The following is a 22,740-nucleotide window of genomic DNA, read 5'->3' on the forward strand; positions in this document are numbered from 1 at the left end:
AAATTTACAATATAAAATTCTCCTATTCTATCTTAAAATCTTTTGTTAAAGATTCTTTAGGAAAGACTAGCTTAGAAATTTCTGGTTCTTATGAATTTTTAGGAAATTAATTACCGGGGAAAGCCAATTTGAGGTGCTATGTCACGGAGTGATCATTTGAAAAATGGAGGGACGTCGCGTAAATCGGTATTATAGAGGCTTGAACGGCTGTAACTGTTCTTAATTCGCGGGGACGTTTATTTGCTGCACTCCGGGGCAATATAATTCGACGCGTTTCCGCTATTTTTATCGTTTCGTGATTCATTTTCCCTACTATTAAAAAGAATTATTGCCTTCGAGTCTCAGAACGTGTTACTGCAACGACACCTTCCTGTCTTTTTATAATCTCTTCATTCCTAACCTCCAAGTAACTCGTTTTACACTTATTTAAACTACCATAGATTAATCATATCTTCTTTTATTTCCAGAAAGACACATACTTCTAATTTCTTCAATATCATTCTTGAATTAATACTAATTCAAACATGCCTGCATCTTCATACAGAGAAGTATAAATCAGTTATTAATTCACGCATCTTGTATTCAAGAGTAAATTTTATTTAAGAACGTTTCAGGATGAAAAATATTGGAAGAAACTGTTTTCGAATGGTAAAAATACTTTTCATTGTCGAAAGAGTGGAAACCGTGCTGAAGATAATAATCGCTTTCCGTTCGCCGTAAATCTCTCCTTATGAACGGTGGCGATAGGGCTTGCCTGCACGAAAATAGAGTTTTTTTCCTGGCCTTCGTAAAATATTTATATGCGCAAATAGTGGAGAGCCGGGTAGAAAACAGGGCTGAACGAAAAGAAGACATAGATAAGAGACTCATGGAATTTATCCTCCTTCTTCTGTGTTGTTTTTCACCCCGGAAATATCTCTCGGGTCGGCACATGAGATTTTCCTTGCGAAAAAGTCAACGTCACTCGTGATTTTTACTTTGATCTCTCACGACTTTTCATCCGACGCTTATCGTTTCAATCTCTTTATCTTTAAATACGGTAAAAATACTGTTACATTGAGGAAGAAACAGTTCCCTCCCAGTATACAAAAGAAATCATTTAAAATTAACAATTTTTTATTACAAGCAACATTTCTTCTTTTACATTAAGCTACGTTCATGAATTTTATGTTAAGAAAAAATATGTGAAATGTCTTGGAGTAAAAAAAAGTGGAATTTTTTAGTTGTCTTCTCTATTGGATGAAGCTCTAAAATCCTTTCCTGTGCAGATGTTGACGGCAAAGTATCTAGGGAATCGAAGAGGTGACAAAATCGGCCCTTCGGTTTTAATAGAGAAGTGGACCCATTACGCTATCGCTTGAAAAAGCCGTTATTCATGTTGGACAGCTGTTTCCTTGGTTAAAAAAAGGTTGCTGTCGCTTTTTGAAAGAAACGAGTGTGAAGTGATCATCCAAAATGGGCAAAGAAGTTTTTTAAATTCACTTTTTTTAAGAAAATTGAACTTGCAACAAAAAGAAGACCTAACAATCATTATTTCACTGAAAATCGTATAATTTTATTTAAATTACGTTTTTTAAGAGTATCTTAAAAAATTTATTTCTCGAGGTGAAGTCCCTTTTTTATTAATATTGAAAGTGGATTATGTAATGGAAGTAGTCGGTCAGATCTTTGTTAGAAAATCGTTCCGACTTTTCAGTCCCGCCTCCCAAACAGGAAATTAGTTGCCGACAGGCGGTTCGAATTATACATTTCTCGGTAAAGACCTCCTTTTTCTATCTTCCGCCTTGATTTTGCTTCATCGGCCACATCAAAGCAAAATCATATCCATTTCCTTTTTTTTCAATTCATTTTTCATCGATTTATCCCAAAATTTTATAAACATTTACGTCACATTAAAACTAATGTATTATTAAAATAAAGTTTAGGTTATAAATTGTAACATAGCTTTAATACAGTATCTAATTGCAGATATCGTGAAAAAGATTCCATTGGTTTCTATTTTACTTACCTAACCTCCAGTGAGCTTTTTATGCAAGCTTACTGTGTGAGAGGAGAGAAGTTGTCGACGTGTTCCCTCGACAGCTGCCACCACTATAAGATCCGGTTCACACGAGTCTCCTCACTTGTCTCCCCTTGATCTTCTTTTTACACTTTTATAAGAGCTTTCTGAAAACTGCGCGTGACACTATCACCAAATTTCTTCTTCTTCGTTCACTTTTCTTTGTTGCATTATACCGTAATTGATCTTAGTTAATTGATTATTCGTTGATAATTTCATCATTTTATTGGCAATAGCTGGTAATAGTGTTACGAGATGGATGATGAAATAACCTTTCATTTGCAGAACTGAAAGAGCCACCTCATGCGCGAACTTTTTGCCAGAGAAGCACTTATCAAGGACGTTCAATTTGCAATACACTTGTATGGTGACAGTGTTGGTGTAAGTCGGTAAACAGGAAAACACTGTGCGCATTCATTCCTCTCTACTGACCCACATTCGCAGAAGTCGCTATCTTTTCTTCTGCTTCTCTTCTCTACCCTCGAACAATCAGCTATAAGTCAAGCCAGCCACGGCTCGTTGATCTGTCGTTTCTCCTTGCTCAGGATCGTACGAATCGCTTTTTTCACCTTGCATTTATCTTTACTCGGAGAAAAAAGTGGTACCATATCGATAATTCATTTCTCCAGTTATTTTATTTTTAGTTCTAGTTATTTTCAGGTAAGAAAGCTGTTTTAGTTTCGTAACGTCATGTAAGTATGTAATTAAATAAAAGTAAATAACTGGATAAAATATTAAATATAAGATTTAAGACACTAGAACTATTTTTAGAGAATATAGTTAAATTTATTTTTTTGTACAGAATCATTAAAAAAAGAAAGTGATTATATTTGATCCGCAGCAGTTGTTGTCCAACAATAACAAATAAATAGATATGATATTAAATAAAAGATTTAAGGTCCTAGAATTATTTTTAATTTTTAATATATATAATTGAATTTGTTAGATATACTTATTGGAAAATTTAGAGGAAGAGGATTAGAAAATTAGATTTAGAAAAAAGTAATTCTAATGTTTTTGCAACATCTTAACTAGAATTTTTTCTTTCAGAGATCCTTATAAGTGGCGACGCGACGCAACGTCACTGGATCATTCGTCTGCACGTCAACTTTCTTCCGTTTCATTTTTGTCGACGTCCAGTCACTATTTTCGACTAATTTACTAATTCGAATCGGAACTAGCAGGATCCCCGACGACGTTCGATTCAAAGAAATACATTTGTACGGATGTTAGGAAACATCAAAGCACGTCACATTGTCGGACGTCCCTCTGAATGTGTTTCTTCTTTTATACTCGAGGAAAGTAAAGTGAAACCAACGTAAAGTGAAACCTTTCAGTAGAGATGTAACTATAATAAGAAAAGTGAAAAGAATTAGAAATTGAGAAAGAGTTACCAGAAATGTATTTTTTAACCTCTCTGATTTTGATATTGCAGAATTTATATCATAATTTAATATTTCAGAATTTTAATATGCCTATTTTAATGTTGCATGAAGGAGATATTTGATAAAGTTGTAACAAGGTTGGTTACTGAATGTAAGAAGTAAAATCAAGAGGAAAAAAAGGAAGCAGTAGTCGGGTCGAGTAAGTACATTTATGGGTCGTATCTTGGTAGATAGTATTCATTAGGGACACCGAATACGCGTCAGCGGACAGGATAAAAAAAATGGAAAAAATGATTCGATCTACACTCGTGGGAAGTCTGTGATCTTCCTAAAGGCGACTATAAATCAATGCAGTATTTAAGATTGGCCTGATGCAGATCTCTTAATATCAAAATGAAATATCGAATTACATTTTGCTTTCTTTATCTTATATTATCTATTAATGGCAATTATTTTATTATTTTATCTATTAATGGAAATGGAAGAAAAATACTAATTATAGAAATAAAATTAAAGAAAGTTGTAACGATAATACGCAACATTTTTACAGTAATAATTTTTTAGTTTAAAAAAATAATCAAATATTTATAAAAAATATATTCTATAAGCTTCTATAAAAGAAATAATTTATTAAAAAATAAAAAATTTTATGAACTCTACACAATTCTAAAAAAAACAGAAAAGTAGAATTTTGATGTCAAAACAATATTTTATACTTTTTCGTATTTTAAAGTATGTAGTAAAATTGTCGGAGAATGTAACGCGACAGTCGTATATCATCATTTTCTCTGACAGATTTCAGGGACCGTCATTTCATTGTTTTTTCTCCTTTTCTGCTGAAAGATGATCGATTTGTGACGGTCAGGTCGAAAGAAAACGTGGAAAAGGTCAGGATAACGCAAAGATCATACATGGAGCTCAGGTCAATGTCGAGACGATCACCACCTTACACGCATAACGAACAGAGGTTCATGAACTCGCAGAATGCCTGCACGACAAAGAAACAAAATGGTCCTTTTTCCACAATATTCCTTCCTCACTTCAAATATATTTTTTCATCTTCCTCTTCATCTGTTTTAGTCTTAAAATTTCAATTTTTCAATTTAATAATTTTAGAAATTTTAAAGATTCTTGACAGAAATTTTTAAGTTTTAATTTTCATCTTTAAAGATTAATTTTTCTTTAAAAATTAAAGGTTTAAGTAAAATCAAAGTAGAGGAGGAGGACAATTCACCAACAGTGATAGTCAGAGATGTATGTGTCTTTCCAAAATGTAAATACTTTGTCTACTCTGTCTGTGGGCTCTTGATATGCTTCCTCTGTATTGTTTGGATCAGCCTCGTGTTCCCTTATCCTATGCATGCTTCTTGTATTGTAAAATGGTATTTCAATTCTTCATATATACTCTTTATACATATGCTTGCAAGTAATAGTAATAAAAATTTGTTTATATTAATATTTCAGTAAAATTTACTCTTTTTATGGAGTTTTCTTTATTTTAATTCTTCCTACTGATATACAGTTGGCAATAACAACCAGAAAAAGGAATTAATACATATATATTGATATTTCGTCCCAATATGTTTCTTTTATAAATTTTTCTTACTCTGACTAATTAGATATATCGTTCATGTAACATCCTATCCTTTATATACTTCATTTTTGTAAGAAAACGTGCTGCTGCATCAAATGAAGCAGCATAAATGTTTTGTCTATAACCCTAAAAGCTTGGGAAAAATTGTTTTATGATAACGTCTACTCTGCAAGTAATCCTGTGTATAAAGCAACTGAATATTAGCCAGCAATGGTAAGGCTCGTATATTTTTCTTTGGCTGGATGACACCGCTTGAAAAATATACGAGCCACACTTTTCAAGCCCATGAGAACGTCGCGCGTGTTATTTCGGTGCTCCCCTTTGAACTTCCACGCTGCCAAAAGACGATAAAAATTTTCACGAATAAAACAGTCGATTTCGGATTAAATATACCTTACCTAGTTCCGTGGATAATCGTGGAAAATTTTGTCATTATTTTCTAGCGACTTTTTTTATCGGCCTTATATCGCGAAAGATATTTTGAAATAATTTGTTTTTTTTTTTATTATAGGAAATTTGGTGATCCATGCAAGTATGTTATGCAGAAATTTAGGAGTCAGATACTTAATTGGTCGTCCTGTGTGAATTGTGGCCCACGTGGTGGTAGATGTCTATATACAGTAAAAAATAATTTTTATTTAAATATTAATAATTTTTTACTTCAAAATGTATAATGTTTAACTTTGGCTTTGTAGCTCAAGGAACCAAAACCAAATGAGAGTAACATAATTAAAGCTATTCATCTTGCTTCAAATTTGAAGACTACGGAAACCATCAAAATTGATTTTGATGAAATTAACAAAACTTGCGTAGCAACGGTATATCTAATTTTTTAACTCGTGAATTATAATTTTTTAAATTATTTCTTTTTATTATTGAAGGGAGAATCCGTGTCAAATGAATGGTTCAGGATTTTCGATTATGGCACAAATTACTGCAATTTGCATAATTTAGTAACCGAGATTGGTTTTGATAAAAGTTCAAAGTTCTTGGAATTGACAAGCAATGCAGTTTGCACACAGTACAATATGGCAGTTTGTGGCTGAAAAATATTGCTTTGACTTTTCTTTGCCATTTATGAAATGTTTTCATTTAATTAGTATACATACGTACATTTGTTGATATTTTTAAATAAAGCTGCAAATACATTTTTACTGTTTTATTAATGTTGATTTTACAATAAAAGAGTTTATAAAAATAAATTACAATTATATTTAATACAAAATACATGCTTCTTACAAAGAACTATAATATAAAGTGCATAACATTATATTATGTACAATTTTGTCTTTTTATAAACTACAATATTTGTCATGTTGAGAATTTAGAAGACAATGCTTCAAAGGCACTATATTGATGTTAAAATTACGGACATTTATGAAGTTCAAGAAATTGTCTAATTGATAAAATAATTTTATATTTAATTATTTAGTTTAATTGATTAACGTATTATGTTTACAAACGGTTCAATTCTCGATAGAAGTAATTTTAATTAACTTAATGTAACAAACTAACCTAACATTATGTTAAAAAATTTATCTGTCACCCATTGAGTGTCAAAAGGAATGTTTGCTGCAATACAGACCACTTATTGCATATAACCGACACCTTCTGCCGCTTAGTGTTATGCCATTACATATCACTCTCGATGATGTTGAAGAAATACTAAGATTAAAAAGAATCATTTTATTGTCGATAACAAAATTCTACTTTGTTAGTACTTTTGAATCAGAGATACCTTCTGGAGGGTGAATTTTGACGAGAATAAGAAGACCTGCTGACAGAATTTTCAACTTTTTTTAATCTTCGCCTTAGATCATTGGCATCGACTAGAAGTTCAAGGTCATCGATACTTCCGTTGTTTTCATTCATTAAATTTGAATGTTCAAAGTATGTATTATCTTCGGACATACTTGGATACTCTTGTTCGTAATTACAAACGAGGTCTTCGCGATTTCTTCTCGAGGAAGTGTACGAACAGGACAATTCCTCGCGTGGCATTAATCTTTGCTTACTCCACGAAGTTGCTGCTTGTATCAGCGAACTAAACTTTTCTGAAAATTGCAATTAATTATTTTAATGAAGAAAATATGATATATATCACTTTTGAACTTACGGATAGATCGGTTTATTTGATAACGGACAAATCTATAAATTTTCCATGTACTCCTCTTCAAATTTGTGTAGAAAGATATTGGAAGATGACGTGATTGAGCAGTGTAAGAAGAAGAAACATATTCTGCGGTACTATTCGCATGACCATTTTTGTAGACGGTTTGAATCGGATCTGACCGCGTTTCTCTTCTTTTTGCACCAAATAAACGTTGAATTCCAACCATTAGGAAATGCACTAAGAAATAAAAATATTAAAATAAAATGTATATTGACTCTATAAATATTTTTCTTGTATAATACATACTCATTGTGATTAAAAATATTAATACACTCATTGATACAAAGTCCAAACAAGCATCCATGCCATGCTTCAAGAAAGATACTAAGTTTAACGGTACAAGTCCCAGAATGGTGACTCTAGTTAGCAGTGGTGCATGAAGGAATGCAGCAATTACCATGGCAAATAATAAGTAAACAATGTGCAAGCTTGTACGATATACTTGATGCATTTGTTCTCCTGAAAAGTTAGAAAATTTAATTATCCATCTTAATGAGGTTTCCTTTTTTTATGCTACAATATTCATAGTTTCCAAAATTATAATTACCAGTATCACCAATATAATTGGTCAACCAATTAAGCTTCTCATCTACCTCTGCACGCATAGTATTTGTTATATTCCAAATATATTGAATAGTGTCATTAATTTGACCTAATTTTTGTAAAGTTTGTTCATATTGAACAAATGCTGCTTCATGTTGTGCGAAAATTCGATCTGTACTAGATTCTATTTTGTCCCAGATTGATTGTGCTTGTAACTGAATGTTTAATAAATCCTCTAGTATTTCTTTATGGTTTTCGCTACGTTCGATAGCTTGTTGCTCCAAATTTTTATTTGCCTCTTCTACAAAAGATTAAATTAATTGAATGTTACCAATCACAAATATTTTAGATTTTGATTCATTTAAATAATTACCTAATTTCCTTCTGATATCGTCCGCCATTGCCGCAAGTTGTGCGTGTCCAGATCGAATCAAAGCTTTTTCGTTGTTCAGTTCTCTTAAATTTGTTGTCACAAGATTATGAGCTGATGCTTGTGCATCTTTTAAACGCTTTTGCTGTTCTAATAACGCTTTATTACCGTCTGACAAAGACGATAGAGCTTCTACAGTTTGTTCTTCTAAACGATCTTGACCTTCCTAAAAAAATATTCAATGATAAAATAATGTTAACTTTCAGAGCTTATACACTATTTTACACACTCACTTTTAATGAACTCAGTGTCTTAATTTGTGTGTGCGCAGTTTGCATTAATTTGTTCACAGTCAATTCTGTAAGAGCACGAAATTGAGTACTGCGAGCTGCATAACAAACTGCTCTGGCTCTGTTACTCATTAAATGGTATGCATTCCACATATCTGCATCCATATCTGTGGTACATTGTTTTAGTGACTGCAAAAAGTACAATTGTATTCACTTTATAAATTTTGAACAAAAAGATTTCCATAGTATTACGTATTTTTTTAACTTCACTATATACAAATAACAGAAACACTAAATTTTTAGTACTGTTACATAAAGTTCAACTGATTAGCTTCATGTACAAACAGGGACTGTACTTTATATTATGAAGCTTGAAACTAGGAAGACCTTAGTGGTGGTCTATATATTTTGTAAGTGGGGGAAATGCAAGTCTGAACATGTTTCATACCACCCTTCCACATGTAATTTCACAGACAGTGGTATATATTTAGATATTTTGTATACTTGAATTCAGTCCCCTTCTTCAATGCATAATATCATTAACAAAATAAAGTTTATAGAAATTATATACATGAAATTAAAAGTAGAAAACAGTTGAAGCTTTAGAAATTTCCAATTTTTACATTGCTATAAAAAATAAAGAATTTATTGTAAAAAGATAATAAAATTTTACCATTTCCTCAGTACATGGAAATATTTTCCTGCCCTCCACTGCAGACTGACAATTCAAAAGATTAACACTCAGTTTGGCAAGTTGTTCCTCACTCAACTCAGAGCAAGAGGTTTTAATCTTCATAATAACTTTGTGTTGGCAAGTTTCTAAAGGCGATGACACTTGAATTTCTGTAAACTTTGCAGCTTCTTGAAGGAATTTCTCATCCTCTGTCATAGATTCATAAGGAATAGAAATCAATGGAACACCATCTGCTACCAAGACAGTAGTATCATCTGTATCCTTTCCCCAAATCCATTTAAATACCGAAGCATAATCGCCTTGACAAGTTATTGACATAAGTGACAAAACCAATAAATGTATATACACCATCCTGTTTTGTTTTTCTGGAAAGATGACAAACAAATTCAACAATTGATATTATTTATGGAATAGTGAATGACTTTTAAATGATTATCAGTATTAAATTACCTAAAATAAAAGTTGACAAAAATTGACTTCTAAATGATATTGAGCAAATAATCAGAATACAGAATTAAAAATCATAATTTTAGATTTACGACGTTAAAAATACTCAGTTTCTTTCGCAATGTTATATCACCTTCACCGATGTAAAATATATTTGTAAAATATTATGCTATAAAATATTAAAACATTATTGTTGAGAAAACCGAGTGCTTCATTCATTCAACAGGAAATTTTATAGTAGTAGTGGGTGACAAACGAAAATAGCTGCTTCACAGGTGAGATACAATCAACCGTTTACTTATTCTCGTTGTGCTTGGACTTTGCAACGGTTATAGCGCTGCAGTTCAGTGGCGGAGAAATTAGAAAGTGAAATCAAATTTTCTTACATAATATTTGGTAATATCTATTTAATTTCCAGCTAACCTCGTTCCAATATAAATAATCACAAAAAATTATTACAATATATGATATAAATACTATACATATGGAATTTCAATATTAATTGTGAAGCATATTAACTAAGTATGTATTCGGGAGATTTAAATTTTTTCCAAGATACGATTTAAGCACCAACCAATCAGAAGCCCAATTTTATTAATGTTACCTGCGCAGTTTGAGTGAACCAATCAGAGCATTTCCCGGCTACCGAATCGCTTGCGCAGATCAGTCTCGCGTTGCTTGCAATACCGCGAATATGTTTGTGATGTCGCAAATTCATAATTTTGTAAGTTAATTATGCCGAAAATAGTGTTAAATGTGCATCGTGGAAGTTTTCGAAATACGCTGTATGCTGTTTCGGTGAGTCAGAAACATAAAACATAAACTCTGAGTTACCTTTCATTGAATAATTTGCGAATAGTAAATATGTAGTGCATATATTGGGTGTCCTTTGAAATTTATATTAAATAAAATCAAATAAAGGACGCTATCGAAGCAATACTTTTTGATTTCTCAGAGTTCGTAGCATTTTAAGTTTTGAAAAAAAAAAGTAGTTTCTAATACATATTTGTTTATTTCAATTTTAGTATATAAAAGGTTTTATACATAAAAGTTATATTATCTATTATATAGTGTTATACAGGGCATCTCAAGTTTTAACAGCCAAATTTTGTCAGTATATTGTATGGATAAAATCAAGCAAAGAGTGTTAAGGACATAGCTAATTTGCAGCTGTATTAAAAAATTAAAAAAATATTGACAAAGTTTGACTGTTAAATTCTGAAATACTCTGTATGATATCGTATATATAATTTTCTATAGTTAGTAAATGATAATTATAAGAACTAATTCTTAGGCCATCTTTTGAATTATAAAGATCCTTTTTATTGACTACATTCAAATTGAGTTTTGTTATAAAATTGGAATTAGAAATTATAAATAATAATATAAACTTTGATTATCCTTATATGTTTATAAGAAGTAATTTACTATTTAAAAGAAGTAATTTGTACAAAATTTACAAATTTCGTACAAATCAGTTTTTGACTAGAAATATTTGAATACTATATTTTCTTTTCCGGAAGTACTTCACTAATTCCATACATTCCCGCCAATAGTCTTCCGTGTGAAGTTGGTACTGGTTCTTTTGGCGCCAAATATGGACCCTTTTCATCCATATACACGTATCTAAATTTTCGTTAAGAATTAATTTAAATTTTTTATAAACATTGTGATATATTAAAATTTCATACTTTAAAAATTCACATTTCAAAATTAAAGATTGTTGAAATTACAATTTTCATTACTTAAGTATTCTTATGTTATAATACATACGGTAATCTCAAGACCCAGTAAGCACTTTGCGATAACTTTATTGGTTCATCGCAACCAGTGACAAAAATTGGACAAGGTGGAGGTCCAGGTTGTACTCTAGGATTTACTGTAACATGAACAGGTGCTTTTGGCGTCACTACGTGAATTCTCATTAATTGAGCTATTAGAGGCTTTGTTTGCCTGAAAATTAAAAAGTTAATTCGATATTAATTCAAAATTAATTTAATATCATTTATTTGGAGCTAAAATACATATGGTCATTATCATTATTTGGATTTAAATTAAATTTAATTATCTGGATTTCTATCGAAATTGCTTTTTAAATATTCACATACCGACAAGGACAGGGAAAATAGAGCGGCATGTCCGCAGTACTGGATGTGACTTTATTTCCACTGTCCTTCACAATCCCATTTCCAGTAGCCTTCAGAACCTTATCCGGCGCAGACGCCATAAATCTGTGTCCTCTTGGACACTCGTATTCCACTCCCACAAATATTTTCACTACAAATTCCTTTCCGCCTTTTGATTTCCGACCACGAATAGTATTCATATTTTGAAAATTCTTTCCTCTCGGACAATAGTTATGGGTTCCATGATCACCTATAGTAGGCCACAAAGAGCCTCTTTCTTTTTGATGCTCTAGTCTAATAAAAAATTAATCGGTACAAATTAAATCCAACTTAATGATGAAACTGAATTTTTTGGTTTATTAAATTACCTAACAGTCACATCCCATGGTAAAAGAAAAGCGGAAGTGGCTAAAACACCAGCTTGGTGTTGTAAACCCAAATTATGAGAGTATAGGCTACTTGGTCCAAGGCAAACTAGAGACCAGCTAGAGAATTGTGGCAATAAACCAGCTGGTGATTCTGTATGTAACATTCCTGGTAGATACTCTGTTGTTGAAGGCTGCCTGACTAGAGATTTCTCTATAGAATTAAAGAATATTGAAATATAATATTATAATTAATCTTCTCAAAGAATAGTTACCTTTTGCATTTTCTGCATCACTATCTGATACTTCTATAACTACTTTATGGGCTTCATTAGGTGTTAAACTGGTTTTACTGCTGAGCTTAGGAACATCTTCATTAGTTTCACTCGTTGGAGGTGACTGTCCTCCACTTCCATATGGAGTTCGAATATCATCTAAAGTCATAACCTTAATGTCATAAACTTAACTTTTCAAAGAATTTTTTTACCAATAAATTGACTTTTCAAAGAATTCTTTACCACAGGATTGAATTGTAAATAATTATGAACAATAAAACAAAAATACCATTCAGAGTGTTAACTCCTAAGCTGCAAGCTTGAGTATTTCCTTCAGATGTTGGAGATTCTGCATGAGTGAAAGAGTCCTCTCGTTTAGTAGAAAACAACTGTGCAGGCCTGTAATAAGAGTACGCCATTGTTCAAACTCTAAGACACAGAAATCTATTATCAATATTGATATACAATTATTATAAATATTTTACCTATAATTATGAGTGCTTGGTTGGAAAACAGGAAACTGTATGTTCTCTAACTGAGCACATCCACATTGCTTAGCTAGCATTTGAAAATAATCATAGTTGGCCTGTCTCAGACTGAATGGGTCCTCCCTTGAACCCTGACAACGACCACAATTACAAGCACAGATGTATCGAACTCCGCTACAATGTTCCCTAATTGGTAAGTCACTGTAAAGTGATATAATATTATATTGAGATTACATAATAAATAATGTGAGATGATAAATCGTTTTCCCTGAATCACGCACTTGTCATTCTCTCTTTGTTCCGTTTGTTCCCCGCCTCCAGCGCCCTCACTTCCACCTCTGTGTATCGGATTCGTGCAAGGATTCCCTGTCAGAGACAGTACTTCGCACATCTGCCTCCCAGATCTCCAGTGCTTCTCGCATTCGGCCTGTAGCTTTTCATTAAACTCTTCAAACAAAGGGCCTCGTGCATGCATCTCAAAGACACCCATTGCATGTGCCAATTTTGTTTCATGATATGCTCTGGTGTAAATATTGAGGGATTACTTTATGTAAATTTTTCTTGGGGAAACTTTGAATACCTTGTGTAGTGTTGCGGTAGGTTCTCTTGGTAAGCCTGGAGGGCTCGTGGGAGTACTTTGCTGCATCTGCTCTTGCTGAACTTTACATCAGTATCTAACAAGCTGTGTAATGTTAGTAGTTCTTTATCTGTTCCATGTATAAAATAGTCGTATACTTTGTTTGCCACTTCACAGAATATTGTAACATTAGGTATCTGATAAAAAAAAGGTTGAAGTTAGAAGCAAACTAAATGTAAAATTGTAATTTAATATTAGTTGTTTTTATTATTGGTCTGACCTCAAAATAGGCAGGTACAGAATGTCTTCCAACATTGTCATCAAAACCTCTTGCAAAGGCTAGGTTTATATGCTGTTGTAGAAATGATCTAAAGGAACGAGTTTCTGTGAACATATATGGAGTTATTATTATTTTGATTATTTGGTTTTAATTCAGTAATATTCTTACCAGTTTCTGTATCCTCTATTTGAATATTGGAATCCTGACTAGCCAAACTCCTTGAAGTACTTCCTCCAGAGCTAACTTTGCAACTCTGTATGAGCTTCTTTGCCATGTAGCCCAGAATATCTCTGGATTCTGTCGTACCAGTGTGTACATATACGAATTCTTGATTTGCAGGAATTGCAAACAGTGAATTTGAGCTGAAAATTCACCCACATATTGTTTACATTAAATTAAACAATGTTTGAATTTTGTAGTCTTTATATTTACCTAATATTGGTTACTATTCGATTTTTCCTTAATACTTGGTATATCTGATCTTCTAAGGAATGCTCCAGTTTCTTGATATTAGCTCCACTGGCAGGATCTTGAAACACAGTGGGACAAGTTTCAAAATAGAATAAAACCCTAGGAGAGCAGGGTCTAACATTTGATACCCAGTCCTTAGGTAAACTGTATATGGAACTTAGGACATCAGAAAGTTGTGGAGAAACCTTTTGTCTGAAAATCAAAATATACATTTGTATTCAAGATCTGTATTGTATTGTAGAACAGTATATTTATTGAAAGAAATTAGATGTATACCTTACCATATCCATGGCTCTGAATAAATGTATATAACTATAGTCAAATGTGTGAGTCGGATGAGTAAGAATAATAACATGCGATATGTGAAATAAAACAAGTAGTGCTCTAGCATATTTGTCTCTCATGTGTGCCCATACACTAAGGAAATCCTTGCAGTCCTGTTTTTCTAAGAACTTATCATATTTTGTTAAAAGGGTGTGTGTATCTAATAATCCTCTTAAATGCAAGTATATAGTTCTATCTTTAGAATCGTAGTATCCCTCAATCTCACACTAGAAATAATTTCATTAGTGTTATTTTCATACAAATTATTTTAGAGATTCTAATGTATTCTCAAATAAACTCTTACAAATGATTCTTCTTCTACCTCTGGTTCATCCAGGAGGCTCACCTGCAGGATTGAACTGAGCATGTTGGTCTTGCATCCTTTTGCACTATATTGTGACTTTCCAAATACAGATACTATCACTACCTTTTTATCTGTGTGTACAAAACTAAAAATAAAATATTGAGAAAAAATAAATACTTGCTTTTGTATCATGATAAATACCAAAATATTTCTATATACAAGATATCACATTCACTGTTATTTTTAATTAATAAATTTATACATCAATGAAATAGTTGTCGAATATAGAAAACTTTTTCTTTATTAAAGTAAAAACGTTTTCTTCGTTAAATTACCTTCCTGCGCTGCATGGAAGTCGGAATTTTTGCGGTCGCATTGTATATTTGTTTGGCAACTTAAAGGTTATGTTATTGCATGCTATAGTTATAAGATAGCAGCGCACAATGCAATGTAATGAAGTACATTTGCAACAGGTTATAAACTTTATTAAAAAATTGCAGAAACATGAATAAATGTAATTTTTCTGTATTAAGCAATTTATTATTTAGCAATATCTTTTTGCATAATCTTAACTTTTTTAAAATAAATGTATTTAAGTGAAGGTTGTTATAATTCCTAGTAACACCAGGAAATAAATTTTCTTAATCACACTAGAAAAAATATTTAGTTATTTACAATTGGCCATTAAATAATTTAAATGATTGGGATTTTTTCTTTATGGTATATCTAGTTACACTATCGTTTGCGTAAGGTGTCAAACATTATTATCGATTTGAAACAGTGGACGGACTTCATACAATTCGATTGTTTATTGGCTCATCGCTTGGAGGTAGTGAAATAGCTATTTGGATGACAATTTCATCAGCTCCATATTCATTAGCTAAGGAGAGAGCTATAATCTCATAAGCGAATATTAATTTAATGCAGTCGTAGGAGGTTGTCTGGTTTTCGTTACAATATGGTATTAACGAAGGAATATCGCATATGTATGCCGCTTACTACAGGGGAGGTAAATCTTTCTGAATTTTTAATGTTAATTGTTACTACAGCTTTGCATAAATATTCCTTCCATATACAGGTATTAGAAATTTTCGTTTTTAACATTCCGTTATAATTTTTTACTCTGTCAGTTAATATTTTCTCATAATTCTTGATTAAGCACAATTAGAACTTTGGTTCACTTCAGTTGAATTAAAGAATTTCAATTATTGATTATATTCTTTGTAGTATCGGATAGGGCAACTTTATATGATTGCTAGACACAGTCATGAGCAATCAGATAATGATGAAGGTGTTGAGGTTGTTGAAAATGTGGAGTGTGATGATCCAGAACATGGAAAGGGTCAATATACAGAGAAGCGAATCCATCTATCTAGGTAATTTTCATGGCATCACTTATATCTCTAAATTCAGACTATTGTGGAGGTTGATGCATCATATTTGTTATATTAAATTACAGTAAATTGCCATATTGGATTCAATCTCTCATTCCTCGAATATTTTATGTCACAGAGAAGGCATGGAATTATTATCCCTTTACTGTCACAGGTATATTAAAATATAGTTAATATTTCATCAAATAGAATCCAAAAATGTCTCTTTCTAGCTAATAATGTGGCTTTTTTTCATGTTACTTATGGTCTACTAAGAATACACTGTAAGTATAAAAATTGTAGCTTTATGTAAGGTTTCTTGTTACATAAAATTTTACTTTTTAGTGTTCTTTTATTCCAAAATTGTACATCTCAATAAAAACGCGATATGAGGATAACAATGGATCTACAGAAAATGTATGTAAATGAGTTTTATATGTAAATAGAATCAGTTCTGTTACATATAATGTCATTAAAACAGTGTTTAGGTCTGTCTCCTATTGAATTGATTCATCGTGAGGTTGATTTTGTGGACATTGCGTATGACGAATTATCCGCGAAACACTATAAAGAGGAGGAGGTATTGTTATTATTATAACACCTAGGTCTTGATTTAGAAATTTACATTCATGAATATCTTTGCTTTAGGACCCAAAATTCTTTAAATCTCAACGAACTGGTCGTGGGCCATTGGTAGAAGGGTGGAAAGGCACTACACAGCCTATAATGTGTTCTTACAAGCTAGTTCAAGCTTCTTTTGAAGTGTGGGGTATGCAAACTCGAGTGGAAGACTTCATTCATAGAGTAATTTGTTTATAAATATTCATAGAGTACTTGAATTACGAAATTTACAACTGTAATGATGTTATTCTTACATCTGCAGTGTATTAGAGATATTTTATTATTGGGTCATCGTCAAGCATTTGCATGGATTGATGAATGGTATGACATGACACTGGAGGATGTTCGACAGTACGAACAAAAGATGCAAGCTGAAACTAATGAGAAAGTGCGACTCAGAAATATGAATAACGAGAAACCACCAACACCAACCACACCAACTTCATCAATGCCGTCTTCACCATTACCCAAATCTCCTACACAGTCCACTCGATCATGGTTCTCTTGGTCTTAGCCATATTGTTAGAGTAATCAACTTATCTAGGGAACGTAATTATGATTGTGCAAATAAATATCAGCACTTTCGATTCTGTGTGTGTATATATATACATATATATATATGTATGTATGTATGTATATATATGTATATGTATGTACATTATAGCCAGGTACCTGCAACAGGATTTGCGAACCAGAGTTCCTGATCTGTTTTTCTTTTCTAGATCATTTTTCTGCAATATTGTCAAACAAAGAATATCTATCGTCTACGCAATGTTGAATATTTTTATAGTTTATTCATGTCTATGCTAATCAGTTTAGGACTAGCTGAAAGTAGTATTTTAAAAAGTGCAGGTTTCCCGCAAACTTATGTTAACTTTAGTATTTGTTCTCCTTTATAACATTCATTGCAGATTATATTGTTGTATTTTAAGTTAAAGATATTTATAAAGTCATTTTATCAAGGCAGGAAGTAAAGATATCAGGAGTAGTTCTTGAATCATTGTAAATGTCGTAAAAGTAGTAGCGAAACTTAGACCTAGTTAGGGAAGGCACCATGGTACATCCAAAGTGGATACTTATTGGTATTATATACACACCGGCTTAAGCTATATTGATGTGTGAAATACTGTAAAGATCAGTGATTAGTGTTTAACATAAGAATTATTAATTGTCATAGCAGATTGTATACTATGCTATGTGTATACTATTTCTTGATCCAATTACGAACTCTCACGGCACTAATGAATTGTGTTCTTTTTTTGATTTAATAATGAGGTTTATATTAACTTAAAGATAGCTATAGTATTTTTTCTAATTGAATAGCAGGTTGTACATACAGAATTATCTGAGGTAGGATATTAATTCTACTTCTTGTAGGCTTTAAAAAGGACCAGGAGTATCTGTTTTTAATTTTGTGTTAGCATCTGAATTCTCTGCTGTTTCTAATTTATAATAATTATGTGCTGTCCAAAATTTTCTTGGGACCAAAACAGACCTTAAAACAAAAAGAGGTGGAAAGATACATACGCACAACAATTCACTTTTAATTTTTATATAAAATTAAAGCTTGAAACTACAGCTATACACATTTGCAATGTGCATTTTGTGCCGTGGAAAGAAAAATGTTCGATCTCATTGTTAAGAACCTTTTCATTGCTTAATTTCCATTGCTTATAGCATGTTTAAAATTGTGTTCTTTTTTAAAAGGGTACTCACTGCAGAGCATTTAATTGCCTCTTTATTGTACGAATATGTATTTAAATAAACGTTTCAAGCTATTCTTTTCAGAAGATTCGTTATTTTATTGTTTAGTCTGTAAATTTACAACCAAGCAGCTACTTTAATACTTACAGTTTACAGTAAGTGTAATAAGTACATAACAGTTTGATGAGCAAAAAAGCCAGCTGAATAGCTTTCATACATTTCATACAGCTATGTTCACTCATTTTTACAAAACTACATAGCAGTACAATTACAATGTTTAAATTACATTAACACATTCAGTGCTACCCAAGCACCTCACATGGGTACGCTTTTTTAAGAATTATTAGTCAGAAATCAAATGAAGAACCTTAGTAATGATATTTGACTCAATATACTGTTTCTTAGGTTATTTATGTTCATATTGAAACACTAAAAAAGGAAAAAGAAATCAAATTGCGTCCGAATTATTTATTTACCCAACAATAGTTCCAAAATATTCAATTTCATTTTATACTTTTTTCATGGAGGGTGCAAATTAAATTGGTTTACGAAATAGGAAAATTTGCTGAAGTCAGGTATATTATTTGCAACTAAGTAACTGTCCGGATCAAAAGAGCGTCGCGAAGACATTCTGAACTTTTAATTATCTTCAAAATCGGCATGGAATTAATAAACTTTTATTTTTGACTGTGAGACTCGTTTCACACTACTCCAACCACTTACCCCTCTTACCTTGCTCCTTTATCTTATTCGTCCAGCAGTCGTACACAGAGTAGAACAAAATCAGTGGAGAGACCGCTTCGTAAGAGCCATTGATATCTTACTCACTGATATCTTTTTGTGGAAATTCTTTCTTTGGTGTTTTTTACTTATTGAAATTTTGAGTTTGTCACTGTTTTTTTAAATTGCTATTTATTTTTTGGTGTCTTTTAATTTTTATTAATTGTCGCAATGGTTTCTTTTTACCACGCCCCCTTCTCTATATCTTTTTGTTACCAGAATTCTTTTTAGCGCGTCTTCTCTTAATCATTGAAATTTTTTATTGTCCTCTCGTTATACCTCTTTCATCGTCTTCTTTTATTATTGGAATTTCATTTTTAGTACAATTTTTTATATTGCTTTTTTCTTCATCAACGACCTCCTTTTTGCTGGGTTCTTTTCTTTTTGGGTTCTTTTTCTTTTTCTTGCTTGGGTTTTTGTTTTTTCATTGATACTTGTGCTGCTTCTTTTTATCGTTAGCAATTTTCTATGGTATATGCTGTTTTTCTTTATTGTATGGATACATTCCGCACATTTTCTATAACAGAGAAAAATTATTTTCGAAATTGCTTCGATATGTACTATGATTTCTAATTTATTTGATTTTTAAATTTATACAATATATATAGTGCTCCTTCTCACGTAAACATATCATTTGCATCATTTTCTTTAAGTATTTCTTATTATAGATACTTCCTCCTTCCTTCCTTTTCCAGGAATTCCTTTCCTTAATTACTCAGTTTCATCGATTACTATTATTATATTCCCTTTACTACTTCACTTCATAACCACCATCAGTCTACCACCTTCTCCACTTGATTATTCCTCATCCTTGCACTCACTTCTCCAGCTACATATTACCTATCTTCATCTTTATTTCTCCTATATCCTATTCCTGCTTTAATATATCTTCTTCTTGGAAACTTCTTTCTTCACCAGTTTAATGCAATCACTATATGATACTTTTGATAATAACTTTTCTCCACGTAAATTATTGCAAGAAAGTATCTGATACCTATTCAAATAGAACTTAATTATGTTCGAATAATTTTTATAATAATAAAAAATATACAGGGTGAGCTAGTAAGAAAGGAATAACTTGTTATTGACTTTATCACAAGACTGAAATAAAATTTATTGTATTGAAATGCCTGATTAGGTGAATATAGTTTAATTTTTTAATACCTTATTATGTTTTTTGAGATGTTCAGATCACCTCGAATTTTATAAATGGCATCGTGTATATTTTATATTTTATACCATTAATTTTTTTATACCATATATTTTGTACCATTAGTCGATCCAGATGGACATTCTCTACAAACGAATATCAATCTATTAACTGGCCACCTACACGGTATTCCAATTTATGTGTATTACCCTTTGTTCGAACACTCTTCGGGGGTTGAATTTCGAAAAACACTTAAACACGTGTTTGATTATTTTAAAGGAGAAGGTCATGCCAAATTTCAAGCTTCTACCTTCAGTGGATATAGAGATACGGTTATGCTGTAAAAATATTTTACCACTTTTCTACCCCATCAGAGTTCGTATTTTCGAAAAATTTGTTTACACCCAAGCTTAATTTCACCCACATCATAAGAGAAGTATATTGGGCGCTCCAATACAATAAATTTTATTTCATACATTTTTTGAGTCAAGAGGTAATGAGTTATTTCAAGCGTTCATTCTTACTGTCTCACCTTCTATATATGTATATTTTTTAATAAATCTACAAAATAGAAATTTTTCTTTCTTAATGCTTCTAAATATTTTTTGACATAACATTATCAAATAATTTCAAAAATAAAATAATAGTACAAGTGTCCGAAATATAAAGTAAATAATAATAATAATATATGTCGTTATTATAATTATAACATATAAAATAATATATGTAATTATTTGTTGCTTGCTTTATGGAGAAGGTAGCGTACTTTTGGACAGCACTGTACAAGAGGTTGGCGAAACGTCGCACCGATTTAGAGAAATTTCGCTGTAACTTGCACGGTGATTGTTTTTCGAAAAAGAGATCAGTGAAAGCAATCATTTTCCCGATATATTCTCTGTTCTTTCTATCTTTTTTATTTCAATAGTAAAATAGTTCGCCCAAAGTCGATACTGTGTTCTATTGTAGCCGAATTTATCTCTAGAACCGTTAAATTTTTTGTTAATAAAATATAACCAATTAAACGATGCTTAAAAAAATTGGATTTAATTACCTTATTTCACTATTTTTTATTTTTATACATAAATTAATCTTGTTTATGAATTAATCTTTTTCAATTTTTGTAAATAACAAACTAAATACTCAATGAGTAATTTTCTGCCTGAAATAAATATAAGCACAAAATGTCCAATGCAACAATCGGTGGTCCAATTAGACTATATGGAAATTCTCAAATTTCAACATTTTCGAAGAAATTCTATTAATCTACCAAAGAACCGGAAACCATCTGAATATAAAAAAATAGTAATTGAACGTTCTTACTCAGTAAGTAAGTCTCAACAGCAAGATCGAAAAAGCCAGCTTAACCCTGTCGCGATCCTCGAATTAGCAAAAGCTTTATAATATCTTAAAGACATGTTTATCGTAAAAGACGAGGGGCTACTCATACGAATAACAATTTTTCCATATTGAACTCGAATCTGAAATATTTTCTAATAGGCAAAAATGGCCGACAGAATACACAGTTAAATACACACATAAAACACCAATCAATAGCAGAGAAGAATTGAAAAACCGTTTACGGGAAAAAGCTGCTGCCCATGTATCGTTCTATTTGAGGATCCCTGTGCACCTCGTTGCTCAGGCTGACCTACTTTTATTCGTGTAAGAAGGTTTGCTCGAGCATAGGGATATTTCGGCTAACATTTAATTGTCAATAACTAAAAAACAAAGCCGAAAACGCAATTTTTTTATTCTTGATTTTCATCTTATTTTAGCTTCAAGAATCCCCCTTAAATTTGTTTACATCCGTAGCCGATATTGTACAAATGTCCGCAACATTCAGCTTGCACATCTAATATTACAACGTAATAACTTGAGAAACTGTTAATAACCAAAGAAGAGCAATATATTCTTTTATGAAAACACTATAAAAAATAAGAGGATTGGTGATTATTATTATTATTATTGATGATATATATGATGCAATGTATTTTTGTTGCTGGTTGTATATATATTCAAAATACGTGACTTTCAAGTGAGATTGCACTGGTGTCCCAGTATTTTTGTGATCGACCGTAGTTAAATTAAATTTAGAAATGTCTTTCATCCTTAACCAGTTAACCACAGCTATAGTTAATCCTCCGTGCAAAGGGTAGAAGGATTTTCCTACTATAAACGATTATGTAAACGTTCGAGGCTGTTAAAAGCGTAACCACGCGGTAAGAAAGAGCTTCTGGCTCGCTTCTCACTGCGAAGGAAGAAAGAATAAGTTCCTCCCCCTTTTATCACGTGGCCATGGTGTGTCACGTGTTCTATGGGCCGCGTGAGGTCGACAGTGTCGACACCA

At 31.8% G+C, this 22,740-nt stretch overlaps 4 protein-coding genes and 1 long non-coding RNA gene across 10 annotated transcripts; 2 read left to right on the forward strand and 3 right to left on the reverse strand.

The window, feature by feature from the left end:
- Positions 1-2,167: 2,167 nt before the first annotated feature.
- LOC100747970 lies at positions 2,168-6,184 on the forward strand. Of its 4 annotated transcripts, XM_003489342.4 has the most exons (7): positions 2,170-2,719; positions 3,110-3,643; positions 4,240-4,455; positions 4,640-4,826; positions 5,550-5,658; positions 5,734-5,856; positions 5,920-6,184. In XM_003489342.4, the coding sequence occupies exons 3-7, from the start codon at positions 4,356-4,358 to the stop codon at positions 6,082-6,084; spliced, it is 684 nt and encodes a 227-aa protein (XP_003489390.1). In that variant the 5' UTR covers positions 2,170-2,719; positions 3,110-3,643; positions 4,240-4,355; the 3' UTR covers positions 6,085-6,184. The 4 variants fall into 4 exon arrangements, 1 of the variants encoding a protein (XP_003489390.1); XR_004461667.1 differs by lacking the exons at positions 4,240-4,455; positions 4,640-4,826 and having other exon boundaries at positions 2,168-2,719; positions 5,550-5,641; positions 5,920-5,931; XR_001102265.2 differs by lacking the exons at positions 4,240-4,455; positions 4,640-4,826 and having other exon boundaries at positions 2,168-2,719; positions 5,734-6,184.
- A 46-nt stretch (positions 6,185-6,230) lies between these two features.
- Positions 6,231-9,892, reverse strand: LOC100748488 (protein brambleberry). Of its 3 annotated transcripts, none has more exons than XM_003489263.4 (9): positions 9,648-9,892; positions 9,088-9,473; positions 8,418-8,603; positions 8,128-8,350; positions 7,759-8,055; positions 7,458-7,670; positions 7,155-7,388; positions 6,777-7,092; positions 6,452-6,703 (listed from the first exon to the last, which is right to left on the reverse strand). In XM_003489263.4, exons 2-9 carry the CDS (start codon positions 9,457-9,459, stop codon positions 6,595-6,597), a joined length of 1,950 nt encoding a protein of 649 aa, XP_003489311.1. In that variant the 5' UTR covers positions 9,460-9,473; positions 9,648-9,892; the 3' UTR covers positions 6,452-6,594. The 3 variants fall into 3 exon arrangements, with proteins under 3 accessions (XP_012240816.1, XP_003489311.1, XP_033176444.1); XM_033320553.1 differs by having other exon boundaries at positions 9,559-9,892; XM_012385393.2 differs by lacking the exon at positions 9,648-9,892 and having other exon boundaries at positions 6,231-6,703; positions 9,088-9,459.
- Positions 9,893-10,881: 989 nt separating this feature from the next.
- LOC100748094 (protein SMG8) lies at positions 10,882-15,297 on the reverse strand. Its single transcript, XM_003489343.4, has 15 exons — positions 15,101-15,297; positions 14,766-14,910; positions 14,414-14,688; positions 14,099-14,329; positions 13,835-14,028; positions 13,667-13,770; positions 13,390-13,583; positions 13,091-13,330; positions 12,807-13,010; positions 12,611-12,720; positions 12,322-12,480; positions 12,050-12,260; positions 11,664-11,975; positions 11,329-11,508; positions 10,882-11,181 (listed from the first exon to the last, which is right to left on the reverse strand). Exons 1-15 carry the CDS (start codon positions 15,139-15,141, stop codon positions 11,058-11,060), a joined length of 2,724 nt encoding a protein of 907 aa, XP_003489391.1. The 5' UTR covers positions 15,142-15,297; the 3' UTR covers positions 10,882-11,057.
- A 279-nt stretch (positions 15,298-15,576) lies between these two features.
- LOC100748608 (cytoplasmic phosphatidylinositol transfer protein 1) lies at positions 15,577-18,253 on the forward strand. The gene is made up of 8 exons (XM_003489264.4): positions 15,577-15,774; positions 15,993-16,141; positions 16,225-16,313; positions 16,415-16,422; positions 16,484-16,555; positions 16,620-16,718; positions 16,787-16,942; positions 17,022-18,253. The coding sequence occupies exons 1-8, from the start codon at positions 15,724-15,726 to the stop codon at positions 17,271-17,273; spliced, it is 876 nt and encodes a 291-aa protein (XP_003489312.1). The 5' UTR covers positions 15,577-15,723; the 3' UTR covers positions 17,274-18,253.
- Positions 18,254-18,537: 284 nt separating this feature from the next.
- LOC117151629 lies at positions 18,538-19,633 on the reverse strand. The gene is made up of 2 exons (XR_004461692.1): positions 18,978-19,633; positions 18,538-18,892 (listed from the first exon to the last, which is right to left on the reverse strand). It is a non-coding gene; the product is annotated as an uncharacterized LOC117151629 (long non-coding RNA).
- Positions 19,634-22,740: the final 3,107 nt, after the last annotated feature.

This window comes from Bombus impatiens, unplaced genomic scaffold, assembly GCF_000188095.3.
Source record: "Bombus impatiens unplaced genomic scaffold, BIMP_2.2 scf_0320, whole genome shotgun sequence".
In the NCBI taxonomy this organism is placed as follows: domain Eukaryota; kingdom Metazoa; phylum Arthropoda; class Insecta; order Hymenoptera; family Apidae; genus Bombus; species Bombus impatiens.

What these genes read in the sequence shown, in the direction of transcription:
- LOC100747970 (XM_003489342.4), top strand. Translation starts at nt 4,356, where the DNA reads ATGGAGCTCAGGTCAATGTCGAGACGATCACCACCTTACACGCATAAC. An exon ending in GCTTCTTGTATTGTAAAATG is followed by an intron (nt 4,827 to 5,549) that starts GTATTTCAATTC and finishes TTTTTATTATAG; the next exon opens with GAAATTTGGTGATCCATGCA. An exon ending in GTGGTAGATGTCTATATACA is followed by an intron (nt 5,659 to 5,733) that starts GTAAAAAATAAT and finishes TTGGCTTTGTAG; the next exon opens with CTCAAGGAACCAAAACCAAA.
- LOC100748488 (XM_012385393.2), bottom strand. Translation starts at nt 9,459, where the DNA reads ATGGTGTATATACATTTATTGGTTTTGTCACTTATGTCAATAACTTGT. An exon ending in TTCCATGTACTGAGGAAATG is followed by an intron (nt 8,604 to 9,087) that starts GTAAAATTTTAT and finishes TACTTTTTGCAG; the next exon opens with TCACTAAAACAATGTACCAC. An exon ending in CGATATCAGAAGGAAATTAG is followed by an intron (nt 8,056 to 8,127) that starts GTAATTATTTAA and finishes AATCTTTTGTAG; the next exon opens with AAGAGGCAAATAAAAATTTG.
- LOC100748094 (XM_003489343.4), bottom strand. Translation starts at nt 15,141, where the DNA reads ATGCGACCGCAAAAATTCCGACTTCCATGCAGCGCAGGAAG. An exon ending in AATAGAGGATACAGAAACTG is followed by an intron (nt 13,771 to 13,834) that starts GTAAGAATATTA and finishes ATATGTTCACAG; the next exon opens with AAACTCGTTCCTTTAGATCA. An exon ending in CTGTACCTGCCTATTTTGAG is followed by an intron (nt 13,584 to 13,666) that starts GTCAGACCAATA and finishes TTTTTTTATCAG; the next exon opens with ATACCTAATGTTACAATATT.
- LOC100748608 (XM_003489264.4), top strand. Translation starts at nt 15,724, where the DNA reads ATGGTATTAACGAAGGAATATCGCATATGTATGCCGCTTACTACAGGG. An exon ending in ACAATGGATCTACAGAAAAT is followed by an intron (nt 16,556 to 16,619) that starts GTATGTAAATGA and finishes TCATTAAAACAG; the next exon opens with TGTTTAGGTCTGTCTCCTAT. An exon ending in TGGAAGACTTCATTCATAGA is followed by an intron (nt 16,943 to 17,021) that starts GTAATTTGTTTA and finishes TTACATCTGCAG; the next exon opens with TGTATTAGAGATATTTTATT.